Below are 13,282 nucleotides of genomic sequence, written 5' to 3' on the forward strand. Positions count from 1 at the left end.
GTGAGCAAGTTTTCAATGTTTCAACAGAGGTAGGAGTTGGTGTTTCCCATTTAGGCATCTCCTGGATTTCTTTCCTTAAGTAAAAGGCAGCACTTCGTATGATGGTGTGGCGTTCCTCTTTTTCATTCTGCAGGCTAGCTCTTGCAACATCTTCAGATAAAGCCGAACTGTACAGGAAATTCCCTTTACGGTGGTCAAAAAGAGCTGTAGATATTCTTTCTTCAAATCTGTCCTGAATTTTTCGCACCAATGCCTGGGGTGTGTAACTCGCGATGTCCTCCTCTGTTCCACCATTTCCCATATATTCTGCTTTGTACATGTTAAATAATGATGAAACCAGTATTGCCTGACCATTTTCAATCACTTCTGTCGTAATAAATGTGGCAAAAGTTCCGAAGGTCTCTGCATGTAACTGCCTGTTCGTAGCATGTGTTGCCTGCATCTTTTGGGGTCCCTCAATCTCCTTTTACGACGACAGGACACGGTATCAAAAATTACGACGACAGGACTTGTGATACTGTGCCTCTTTCGCGATTAGATCAATACGGACTAAACCTTTGATCCTCTCATTGGTACTGTGAGGGGCTGCCGCAATGATTTTATCGCAACCTTCTATCGTAAGACAATCTGAAAGTGTCTCTTGTTTCTGTTTTACAGTTTTCCTCACTTTCCCACAGAAGATACAGGATCCTTTAAGCAAACCTGCTGCATCGTCTTGAGGAATTAAACTCCTTCGTCTTGTATCCGGCTTTTTCACTGGGGGTTCATCCTTGCTCAGATATGTTGGTCGTTTTGCAGCTGTGAAATTCTTATAGCATGGTGTTGAATGATAAACAGCAGTGCCATGGCCTGTTTGTAAGTTGATCTCTATAGTCACATCTCTGTATTTATCTGTCTTAAACTGTAGTCTTAACTCTGCTGCTTTCTTCAGACGCGCCCAAGTTCCATCATCAAACTCTTTCAGCCCAGTCCCATCACTGGTTTTGCATATGATGCACGATCTCTGGGGCTCATCTTGTAAGGTCTGGATACTGCTACCCCCAGCATCAGTTTCCTGAAACAATGTAAAGGTTCAACCCAATTGCTTCCAACCTACCTTGATTCATCATTGCTATAATAATTAAATGTGATACTCCTACTGATCACAAGTAAAGTATCATGCCAGTCATCCAAGTACCGGGATCAACGCTGTTGCCATTGCATCGTTTTGACTTGAACAAGTGTAAAGTGGGACTCACCATTTCAGGTAGAATGTCTGAATTTTCATCTTCCATTTTTTCAACCAAGTTGGGTTTCAAAACATTTGTGACATGTTTTACATCTGAAAGAATGGACCCAAACTTGTAGTAGACTCGCTAGTAGGGGAGCCACACCACAAATAGGCCTGGTAGTTGAAAGTTCAGTGGGTGTGGATACTGTCATATAGTATGCTGAATTGGGATACTGAGCATTTTGAACGGCAAGGAGCTCAAAGGGGTGTCAAAATTTATAACCATATTGTATTTTATAATGTACTAGCTGAATACCCGGCGTTGCCCAGGGTAAAGTGAGAATGAAAGAGGGCTACATATATATTTTACATTTGTTGCCAGTGTTTGGTATCAGTGGTGCAGGGCCTCAGGGTAGACGACGTTGCGCGTATGATTGTTTGGTGCGAGGATGCTGAGATGCAGTGCGCTGCCGGTGCAAGAGGCAGCCACATACAGCTGGCCGTGGGAGAAGCACGGGACAGAGAGGTCGAGACCAATCGCTTTGAATGTTTGTCCTTAGGCCTTGAGCCTTTTCGCATGCATTCTCGGAATGAGGCTGTATAATGTTACAGTGGAACTTTAGCCGGCTCAAGGATAGAGAGCATGTCCAGTCCTATCCTATCAACTAACACCATCCTATCCAATCACCACCCTGGACATCATCTCTATCCTTGAACCCTCTAGCCTACGTTCCACTGGAGGAACAGGACGTCCAGGAACAGATCGAACAGGAGGAACAGAAGCTAATGTTAGTTACTGTACGTGCAATATTTATGCTGCTGAAACTGCGTTGCTTGCGTTAATGAATGAGCTAGCTGAGTTGAGCAATAAGTTGAGTAGAGTTATAGCTTCAGTACTGAGTTCAGTGAGTAGCTTTCAGTACATTTAGCTTCAGTACTAATATTAATAAGTCAGCCTAGCCAATACTTCAGCCTGTACGCTTCCTAGATCGAGTTCTCACCTGCTCACGATGTTGACTGTGTTCACGTGTACTGTGTAGCGCACCAACAACAATCTCGCACGTTGCCGCCATCTATTGACGAATAGTAAAGTATTAACTACATTTTAGTAAGTTAGTTATTAATTTTTAACTTTTTAATTTTTGTAATTTTGGTTTCGCGCAGTACCATTTCCCAGACGTGGTGATTCTGAAAATATCTTTAGTTTTCCTCTAGGCTGCAGGGTTCTCTAGTTCTCGGAGTACGAACTAATTGGGCTGAACAACTTACCTACAATTATTATGTATTAGCCTACCTACAAGGAAAGTCCTCCTGCAAAAAGATCCAGATCTATGCACATCTGACATGTCTTGCACACATTAAAACAGATAACCTATAAGATACATGAACCGTAGGGCTTATCCTATTTTCACATTAGATATCATGGATTTAGGTATAGGCAAGGTATGGTGTACACCCGGGGGTGTACAGGCCTATATAGGCCTAATATAGCCTACCATGCATCGCTTGATGATGGGGTATGGCCGGGTGATGGGTCCTAGCTATATTCATACATGTACACACAAGGGGTCTGTTATATTTTGAACAACACTTTTCTTTTTGATCTAATTAAATACCTTAACTCTTTAGAATTTTCAAAAAAGCATTGACAATATCTGAAAAATTATCTGATAACACGTGCGTTCCTGCGTTGTTGTTGTTACGTTGTTGTTGTTGTTGTTGAGGGACGGCGATTCCAACTGGGCCTGGGGTAGGCCTAGATGTACGGTTGGGGGTTCTGGAGGCGCCAATGCATTGGGAATAATTTCTGTCATTGCCCATTTTGTATTCCCTGAGAAGTGCTTTGTCAATTAAACCTAGTTTCAAGTGGTACCTATAACATCTAGACTAGCCTAGATGGGCCAAGGGGTCTATTTTGGGGGTCTGGCAGGACCAACACATTGGAATACATTTCTGTCATTGCCCATTTTGTATTCCCAGAGGAGTGCTTTGTCACTTAAACCTAGTTTCAAGTGGTACCTATAACATCTAGGCCAGCCTAGATGTACACAGTCCGCGCCAGCGGGTAACAATATTTGAGGGGTGTCTGGCACCCCCTTGTACACACAGCGCAAAGCATTTCTGGCGTAGGCGTTTTGTGCTCTTATGGAATGAACCTGATCATTTGGCATCACTTTCACTTGGTACCTGTCTCGTCTATTCTAGCCTAAATATTTGGGCCCTTTTGGGGGGTCTGGCGGGCCTTTAACAACAGCGAAAATTTCTGTCGTATATGTTTTTGATGTATATTTAGCAGTTACCTCACCATGGTACTTATTGCAATTGGTACCATGCTCATCTATTTCAGACCCGTTTTTTACACCCTTTTGGAGGGTCCCCTGGCTCTACGCAACGGGGGGTACCCGCCAGAATAGCATTTCTATAAGTCTTAGGTGATACCCTGTATACTCCAATACGTAGATATTGGTACCTAGTTCGTCTACCCTGAAGCCTCTGGGCTGCCGGTCTATAGTGGTTACCCTCAATATTTTATTCAATCACACTATCATTAAGGCTTCTAAAAGAAAGGGGATATCACCTTATGTAACCAAATCATATTGTGCATTGTTATATGGGAGATGGCAGCATCGTCCAGCATCATGATTGAAGCCACCATTACCATGAGGTGTGGCTGGGCAATTCCATGGTTAGTAACGTTACATTTTTAGCATATTTTCTTACCCTTTTCTACTGCAACATCACCATCTATTCATTTCAAGTCCTAATCATGTTACAACATGTTCACCCACCCTAGATCTATAATACAGAAAATAATGAAAACAATTAAAAAAATATTAGAGTTGCCATGGTAACTTTTAATATCAGTTAGTAACGTTACAAAAAAGGACATGGGAAAAAATTCAATGTATTCAGACAAAAAGTTTCCTAAAATGTGAGATACCTCAAACAAAGTGCCATATTCATTTTACTCTAGTTTGATGACAAATGTTTCAGCCAATAATTTTAGCAGCTTGATTCTTCATTTTTTAATTAGACCAAAAAATCATGGTTAGTCACGTTACGGTTAGTAACGTTACAGTTTGTCCGTGCAAAGGTACGAGTTACAAAACATCATGTTTGACCCTCCCCCTTCCTTAAAATCACAAGATACATTTAGGAATTACATGTATGTAAAGTAACATACTTATAAATCCATATTATTATTATTTAAACTTGCCACATTCAAAACATATAAAATTACAACATATTTTATCCACTACATTCCACAGTTCAACCTTTGCCAATGGATATGTTTATAATGCATGTCATTAAAATGACAATGTATTTCCACCAAGTAACTTAAAGCATTTAAATTGAATTCATATTATAACAGACAAATTTTGAGTAGAGATTAATTCCATAATACAAAACAATGGTCATTTGTTGACTTGTACAATAATCCAATACATGTTCCAATTTATAACTTTATAAAAACTTAAAAAGTACTTTGGCCTTAGTTTCAACTTCCCTTTTTAAATCAAATGATATCCTGAGCTCTTTTTTACTACAAACCTCTTCAGAGAAATCTATTAAGAAATCTTAATAATTTTTATTCTTTTTTTGTCAGAAATACAGTTTGTGCACATACTGTATATGATGCAAATTCATGTTCTTAGTGTCATATTGTATCCTGAATGATGCAGTCTAATTACATAGTAATAAAAATGTCATTGCAGTTCTTTTGCATTCTTTTAAGGGCAATGTCTTTTTTCCCAGTGATTAAAAGAGAGAAACTTGAACAGTCAGTTGCAGTCTTATGCATTGATCCTTGATAAAATTCAACTGGCTGTAAGGATTGTAACGTTACTAACCATAACATTAGTGAAAGAGATTACATTATGAGCAGGTCCTAATCAGAATTGAGTGAAAAGATATATATATAATATCAACCATTGTTCTATACTGCCCTCTTTTGTCTTAGTTTATCAATAAGTTCAACTCTTTAGCTGATGTTCGTACTAGTTTTATTCATCATCAACCAATGATAACAGCGTCTAAAACACGTAAGACAAAAGAAACGAAATAAGTGTGAGGACATAGTCCTATATGCCCCCCCCCCAGTCTTTGGGAACGACAAAGACGAAATAATGTACGGCATCCCCGACTACAAAAACATGAAAAAGTATGAACACTTATCGTAAGTATAACATCCGCGCACAAAGTCTAAAGTATATGTGTGCAACGATATGCCAAAGGTCTATGAAGCCCGAGAGGGTCAAATACTAAGTGTCATCCCGACCCATCCGGCGGTCATCCCGGCGGTGGCGCAGGGGAGATGGGGGCGCCACAGCAGGGGCTAGCGGTTCCTTCAGGCCTGGGGCGTTGTGAGGCATCAGGGCACGAAGGGCTCGGGGGACTCGGCCGTTGGCTGCTAGGCTCGGTGGTGATGGTAGAGCCGTTGATGGAGAAGCCATGGCGGGAGATCGAGGTGTCGAGGCCAAGTCGGTCCGAATAGGGGGCAGGCTGGTACCAGTAGGGCGAGACTCAGCCGTTGGTGTGGCTGGGGTGGCGGGTAGCAGCTGGCCAGCCACTCGTGCAGGTGCAGTAGGTCCCCGGCCCGGAGTAGGGAGGGGTGCAGGTACCGGCGGTGTTGGTGGGCCAGGTGCCATCAGGAGTGGTGCACGTGGGATGACTGGGATGTATTGCCGCAGGAACTTCCTGTTCCGGAGAGTAACTCTACCAGAGCCATCAACCCACACGACGTATTGGTCGAATTGCCTCACCTCCACTACGATCCCGGTTTTGTCCCACTTTGTCGGGTTGGGGCCAGTTTGATTCTGGATCCTAACGTAGTCTCCGATGGTCAGTGGTGGGAGAGGGCGGGTGTGCTCTGATAGGCGCTCGGCAGAGCGCATGTGCCTGTTACGCAGAGCCTCTTCCCGGGATGTGAATGTCTCGCGCCACGTGCTGTGCGGTTGGTACTTCCCCGGGTGAATGGGAATGAAATCACGGATGGGGCGTCCGAAGACACACATGGCGGGGGAGAGATGTGTATCACGGTCAGGCGTGTTGCGGTACTGGAGGATGGCGCGTTGGAACTCATTCGTGTTGAGAGAGCCCTCAGCGTCAGTGTTGTCAGTGAGGAGGCGCTTGACAGTCTTGACCCCCACCTCTGCGCGGCAGTTGCTGTGGGGGAAAGCAACGGATGACGTTCGGTGATTCACACCCCAGTCACGTAGAAAATTGCGGGTGGCGCCTGCCGCAAATTCGGGGCCACCATCCGATGACAGCTCGTCGTTGATGCTGAAAGTCACGAAGACGCGGCGCAGGGCAGCAATTAGTCCTTTGGCACCATTGGCGGCCTGCTCAACGATCGGCCAGTTGCTGTGCCGATCCAACACAACCAGGTAGTTCCGACCACGGTAGATGAAGTAGTCAGCGGCGATGCATTGAAATGGATAGTCCGGCTGTACAGGCCGTGCTGTGAAGGTGCCATGCGGTTGCAGGGAGAGCAGCGTGCCCGTATCTCAGTGATGGCAGGAGTCATGCCCGGCCAGAAGAATGAGGACTCTGCCCGTGAGCACATCATGGTGACACTCTGGTGGGCTGAATGCAATGCCTGGAGTACCCGGTCACGGAGTGATGGAGGAATGATGATGCGGTCCTTGTAGAGGCATACCCCATCAAATTCTGTGAGGTTTACGCGAAACTGGGGGGATAGTTGGAGTTCGTGAGGGAGATCACTAGGCAGCTCGGGGAAGCCCTCCTGGATGAACCCAGCCAATCTGCACATGGTTGGGTCACTGGACGTGGCGACACGGACATCGTCCCATGTGATGGACTTGATCACCTCCGTGGGCCGTAATGTCGACTGACTGCAGATTTGGACAGGGTCCGGGTCGTGGGTACGGATAGCAGCGATGAAGTCACGGGGCAGCTCAGGTGGTTGGTAGCAGTCGATGACCACTCCGACAGGTGCCACATCGTCCGGGAGATTGAGTAGGGTGGCCTCTCCAACTGGGTGTCGTGAAACTCCGTCAGCTGCAGCGTGGCGTATGCCAGATATGTGAACCATCCGGAAGAGGTAGCGTAGTGACTTCTCCTTCAGGTTGCGGAGTCGGGGGTTCGGAATTTCGTCAAGCGATCGGTCGCCAATCTTCAGGAGGGGCTTGTGGTCCACTGCGACGATGAGGTCCGAGCAGCCGAGGAAAAAATGGCTGGTTTTGTCAAGGGCATCGACAACTGCGAGAGCCACTCCCTCCACCGGGGCATAGCGGGACTCCGCGCCTGAGGTGAATCGGCTCCCGACAAGTGTGATCCTCCAGCCGGTCTTGCAGCAAAAAGGGTTGGTGGAGGGGCAGGCACAATGCTTCTGGAAAAGCCAAAATCCGATGCCATCTTTGCTCCAGTCTGTTGCGAGGCAGGTCGGTTTGTTCTTGTCAAATATTTCCACCCCTTTATGAATCTCGCCGATGATGATGGATTTTGACTCCTCAAACAGGCGGTTCAGCTGGTCGGTCCACTGGAAGGGTGTGCCAGGTTTGAGGAGGGTGCGGAAGGGGAGCAAGCGTTCGGTCGAGGCGAAGGCATATGAGACCTGGTTGATGAGGCCGAACCAGCTACGCACATCTGTGATGTTGCGAGGGGTGGGGAAGTCCTGGATGGCCTCGAGGTAGCGAGAGCAGGGGCGCACGGAAGTCGGTGTGACCTCAAAGCCGGCAAACTCCGTAGTCATCATGGCAACCGAGAACTTCGCAGGGTTTAGTGTGATGCCATTGTGGCCGCAGGTGTCGAGCCACCTAACGCTGGAAGAATGCGTCCTCAATGGTGTCTGCCCACATCAGCGTGTCGTCCACACACTTGGTCTTCTGTGGGATCTCAGAGACAACCTCATCAAATCGGCGGCTGTATCCGTCGCCTGAAGCCACATAGCCTTGAGGGGCAACGCGGTAGCAGTAGCGACCCCAGGGTGTGATGAATGTGGTGAGATGGCGGTCGTCCTCGTGCAGCGCGACGCTGTGGTACCCATTCCATGCATCAAAGACAGTCTTGCGAACATTTGGTGGTACTGCACGCGCCTGGGGGAAGGGGGACTGTGTGTGGTGGGTCTCACGAACCGCGTGGTGGTTGAGTGGCTGGAGGTCCACGGTCCGCCTTGGCTTGCCAGACTTCTTCGGGCAGATCACCATTTTGTGGCACCATGTGACTGGGGTGCCGACTGGGACTGGTTCAATGACACCGAGTCGTACATCTTGGTCGAGGCCTGCCTTCACGTCACCCTGCCAGTGTATGGGGACGGGGATGGGAGTGTGGAAAGCGACAGGTCGAGCGTCAGGGTCAACCATGAGCCGAAACGGGGGACCAGCCATCATTGGGAGTGGTTGGTGCTCGCAAACGTTGAAGGTGCTCGAATTGTAGTGTTCGAGCAACCACTTCTCAAGTTTCTCTCGGTTCTCCTCAGTAGCTGGGAAGGGGAGTGACGTGGGTGTAGTGGGTGGCATCTGGCGTCGAGGGCAGTCGCAAGAGGGTGTGAGGCAGGATGTAGGTTTGAGCGATGCTATCGTGGCAGAGGCTGCAATGCTGGGACTGCTGGGTTTGGCTGCCTCACCGATAGTGGGTAACCTGCTAGAGATCATGCCAAGAGCGACACACGCTTGCTTCAATAGGTATAGCCTGTCGGATGAATCAGTAAAGTATGTTATCTGCCGTGTTTCCAGAGTCTCTCCTGATGGGGAAGTGCCGGCGATGCGGAGGACCAGAGCACCTGCTATACGAATACCGCTTTTATTGGCAGCAGTCATTCTCATTGTGACAGGGATGAGATGTCTCCTCTCCAGCCCCAGTTTGGACAATAGTTTTGTGCTGGCTAAGCATGACTGGCAGCCAGTATCAGCCATGGCAGGGTAGGAGGCTGATGGTGTTGGGCCGTGGGTGGGGGTAGGGAGGCCAAGGTCTTGGGCATCAAGCGGGTTTGCCGTGACGGAGACGTTGATAAAGGGTTGGGGGTCAGATGCGCGCCGCTCCCATGCATTGCAGAACTCATTGTAAATGTGGTGCCCGAGCGTGATAGCATGGGTGCCCATAGGTGAGGCATCATTGACCGAGCACAAAGATTGGAAGATAGCGGTAGCATCGACGTGTGACACCTGTGCATTGGTCACTGGTGGCGGTTGTCTCCGCTGTGACTGACGGCACACACTCTCATGATGGTGGAGCAGTCCGCACTTCACGCAAGTGTGATTGTACGCAGTGCACTTCCTCATGCGTTCCTGTTTGGCGCTTGTGTGGCCTGGCTTGCCGCAGTGGCCGCACAATGGGTACTTGGTGTCACGGGGCTGTGTCTTGTCCTTCTCCCGACGTTTGTAGGAGCTGGTAACGGCTGCAGTCGTAGCGGTGCCGCCCTCCAGGAGACGACCTGCGGAGCGCCGACCACTCTCTTTGGCCTCCACATTTTGTAGCACCCTCTCCAAACACATGTCCTGTTGGGATTGTCCAAGGATGTCCAGGCGGATCTCTTCATCCTCTAGTCCACGGATGAGCGCATCCCTAATCATGATGTCACTGAAATCAACAACTAGGGTGCATGGACAGTCCTTCCTGTAGTTGCAGACACTGGCCTGGCCGCGAAGGCGAGCGGCGAAGGCCCTCACTGGCTCATCGCGGTCCTGGCGCATTTGCTGGAGCTGCATCCGGGCCACCATAATGTTCTCTTGGCGGACTGCCAAGCTTTTGATGTTCGTGAGGATAGTCTGCTCATCCCTAGATGTCAGGGCTCCAAAAGTTCTGGTCAGATCTCTCCTGAGTCCTTCATCGCAGCATTCAAGCAGCTGGTAAGCGATGTCAGGTCCCGTGAGGTGGGTGGCCGCTTTGTATTCTGACCACCTTAGTTCGAAGTAAGACCATTCCTCACTTGTTCCTGCAGCCGTGACCACTGGTCGTTTAACCTTCTCCACTTTGGCGGCGCATGAGGCGGGAGCAGGTGTCGAGGCAGAGGTGGTCGGATGGGCAGTGCGGGCATGGAGGTTGATCAAGCTTAGGAGGATCTCCGGGGGCGTTGTGCTAGGCCATGATGTTTCGCAACCAGGGGCTGAGCAGTCGATGCGGTCCATCACGACGCTGTTATCATCAATAAGTTCAACTCTTTAGCTGATGTTCGTACTAGTTTTATTCATCATCAACCAATGATAACAGCGTCTAAAACACGTAAGACAAAAGAAACGAAATAAGTGTGAGGACATAGTCCTATAGTTTATATATCTTTTCACTCACTTCTGATTAGGACCTGCTCATAATGTATCTCTTTCACTAATGTTATGGTTAGTAACGTTACAATCCTTACAGTCAGGTTAGTAACGTTACATGGTTAGTAACGTTACAGATTTTGACTGCTTATACTTTACACATCATAGAATATTTGTAATACTTGTTCCTAAATTTTAATACAGCATTGCATAGAATAGGAAAATTTGAAATATTACAATTCATAGCCATATATTGCTTTTTCTCTGTAGAAAAATAAATTCATGTTTTGGTTAGTAACGTTACATGGCTTACCAAGGGTTTTGAATTTCACAATCTGTTGACTAAATCAATTTTTATCCTAAATTTTGTATGACAAATCTATCAGAGCATTGTACTCACTAAATAATTTTGATGAGTTTGTGTGGATATATAGTTATTTTAATGCTTATAATGGCTTGATTAACTTTTTCTTATCTTACATGAGAAATTACACAGGAAAACATCACCAATATAAATTCGCTATTTTTACATTCTTATACCAAAGACACACCAAGATAAATGTTTTTTCCAGAAACTTTGAAGTGGCTTTAGTCACGTACAAGGAAAATATGCATGAAAAAGACCATTTGAAATTTTAGGGTCATGTCCTCCTAATTATGGAATTGCCCGGATGTGTCAAGTTAACAGTAAACGGCTGTGTTTAAGTTGGACTTTCGTTTTATATATCATGACTAGAAAACATTACACATGGTGTCACATTCATGGTGTGAATTCGACCAATTTCGCAATTCGGCAATAGAGTTGGCGAAAATAGAACAAGTTCCAATCTCCCAACTAGTTGCTATGGACCAGTTGCTCGCGCAGCTTTTACGTTTACACTGCCGATTGTTGGTTGTATAATTGCGAAGTTGGTCCAATTCGCCAATTTGTCTGCATAAAGTCGGTAGTGTAAACCCAGCTTTGATAAGACTCTGGTAAAGCAGCACATATTGAGCCCACGCAGAACAAACGGTGTGTAATTTTTATGCTATAATATTACCGTAATTAAAGGGGGTGCAAATACAGTTTATGACGTCCAGTATGGCGGCGCAGTTTTACACTACCGCCATCTACCGCCCGATCTAAGAAACTATGGGAATGTATCGGAGCGTATCGTATTGACCGTATCGTATTACTGCGCCTATAGGCGATCTGCACACATAAAGTGTATTCAGCTTAATAACGATTAATAATAATTATTATTCGGTTTAATTACTATATGTACATTAACCTGCACGTGTTTACGTTTATCTGTGTGCGTGGTAGGTTTAGCAAACCATATTTAGTATGAATTCGAAGCGTGTTTATAAACCGCCGGTCATACGCGGGGCTCATAAAATGAGCCTCACGAATAGCAGCGCTACATGGCGGCGTACGTCACAAAGTGTATTTCGCATAATATTTTGCTAACGATTAAGGTGACAATAAAATTTCCTATATCTACATTGACCTACACGTGTTGTCGTTCATCTGTGTGCGTGACAGGTTTAGCAAACCATATTTAGTATGAATTCGAAGCGTGTTTATCGACCCAGCGCTAGGCTAAGGTTATAGCGCTATGGCTGGGGTCATAAAGTGTATTCGGTTAAGTATTTCGCTAACGATTGAGGTGACAATAAAATTTACTTGATGTACATTAACCTACACGTGTTTACGTTCATCTGTGTGCGTGGTAGGTTTAGCAAACCATATTTAGTATGAATTCGAAGCGTGTTAATCGACCGCTGGTCAAACGCGGGCTCAATTTCTGAGCCTCATAGCGATATAGGGACGTCACCAAGTGTATTGACGTTCACAGTTCGATAACAAATACTTGGAAGAATAAATTAACGTTATGTACATTAACCTACACGTGTTTACGTTCATCTGTGAGCTTGATAGCGTTAGTAAATTATATTTACTATGTAAACGAAGCATGTTAATCGACCGCCGGTCAAACGCGGGCTCAATTTCTGAGCCTCGTAGCGATATAGGGACGTCACCAAGTGTATTGACATTCATAGTTCGATAACGAATACTTGGAAGAATAAATTAACGTTATGTACACGTGTTTACGTTCATCTGTGTGCGTGACAGGTTTAGTAAAGCATATTTAGTATGTAAACGAAGCATGTTAATCGACCGCCGGTCAAACGCGGGGCTCATAAAATGAGCCTCACGAATAGCGCTACATGGCGGCGTACGTCACAAAGTGTATTTTGCATAATATTTTGCTAACGATTAAGGTGACAATAAAATTTCCTATATCTACATTGACCTACACGTGTTGTCGTTCATCTGTGTGCGTGGTATGTTTAGCAAACCATATTTAGTATGAATTCGAAGCGTGTTTATCGACCAAACGCTAGGCTAAGATTATAGCGCTATGGCTGGGGTCATAAAGTGTATTCGGTTAAGTATTTCACTAACGATTGAGGTGACAATAAAATTTACTTGATGTACATTAACCTACACGTGTTTACGTTCATCTGTGTGCGTGGTAGGTTTAGCAAATCATATTTAGTATGAATTCGAAGCGTGTTTATAAACCGCCGGTCATACGCGGGGCTCATAAAATGTATAATGTATATACATGTCATAAGGTAGTCACTATATTATAGGGTGATATGCCTAGTAGTCATATTAAAACTTGATAGTCATTCTTTATAGGTAGTCACTATATTATAGGGTGATATGCCTGGTAGTCATCTTACAACTTGATAGTCATTCTTTATAGGTAGTCACTATATTCTAGGGTGATATATGCCTGGTAGTCATCTTACAACTTGATAGTCATTCTTTATAGGTAGTCACTATACTTAACTTACATAA

General features: G+C 45.7%; 2 protein-coding genes across 2 annotated transcripts in view; one reads left to right on the forward strand and one right to left on the reverse strand.

The window, feature by feature from the left end:
- Positions 1-13,282, forward strand: part of LOC106809424 (cyclin-Y-like protein 1) — a 205,475-nt gene that overhangs the window by 89,055 nt on the left and 103,138 nt on the right. The window lies entirely within an intron of this gene.
- LOC106809425 (myosin-1-like) lies at positions 4,886-6,849 on the reverse strand. The gene has a single exon (XM_014812506.1). The coding sequence runs from the start codon at positions 6,223-6,225 to the stop codon at positions 5,473-5,475; it is 753 nt and encodes a 250-aa protein (XP_014667992.1). The 5' UTR covers positions 6,226-6,849; the 3' UTR covers positions 4,886-5,472.

Source organism: Priapulus caudatus, unplaced genomic scaffold, assembly GCF_000485595.1.
Source record: "Priapulus caudatus unplaced genomic scaffold, Priapulus_caudatus-5.0.1 Scaffold353, whole genome shotgun sequence".
In the NCBI taxonomy this organism is placed as follows: Eukaryota; Metazoa; Priapulida; class Priapulimorpha; order Priapulimorphida; family Priapulidae; genus Priapulus; species Priapulus caudatus.

Bases quoted from the DNA above. Each gene is read 5' to 3' on its own strand.
- LOC106809425 (XM_014812506.1), bottom strand. From the start codon at position 6,225: ATGTGTGTCTTCGGACGCCCCATCCGTGATTTCATTCCCATTCACCCG.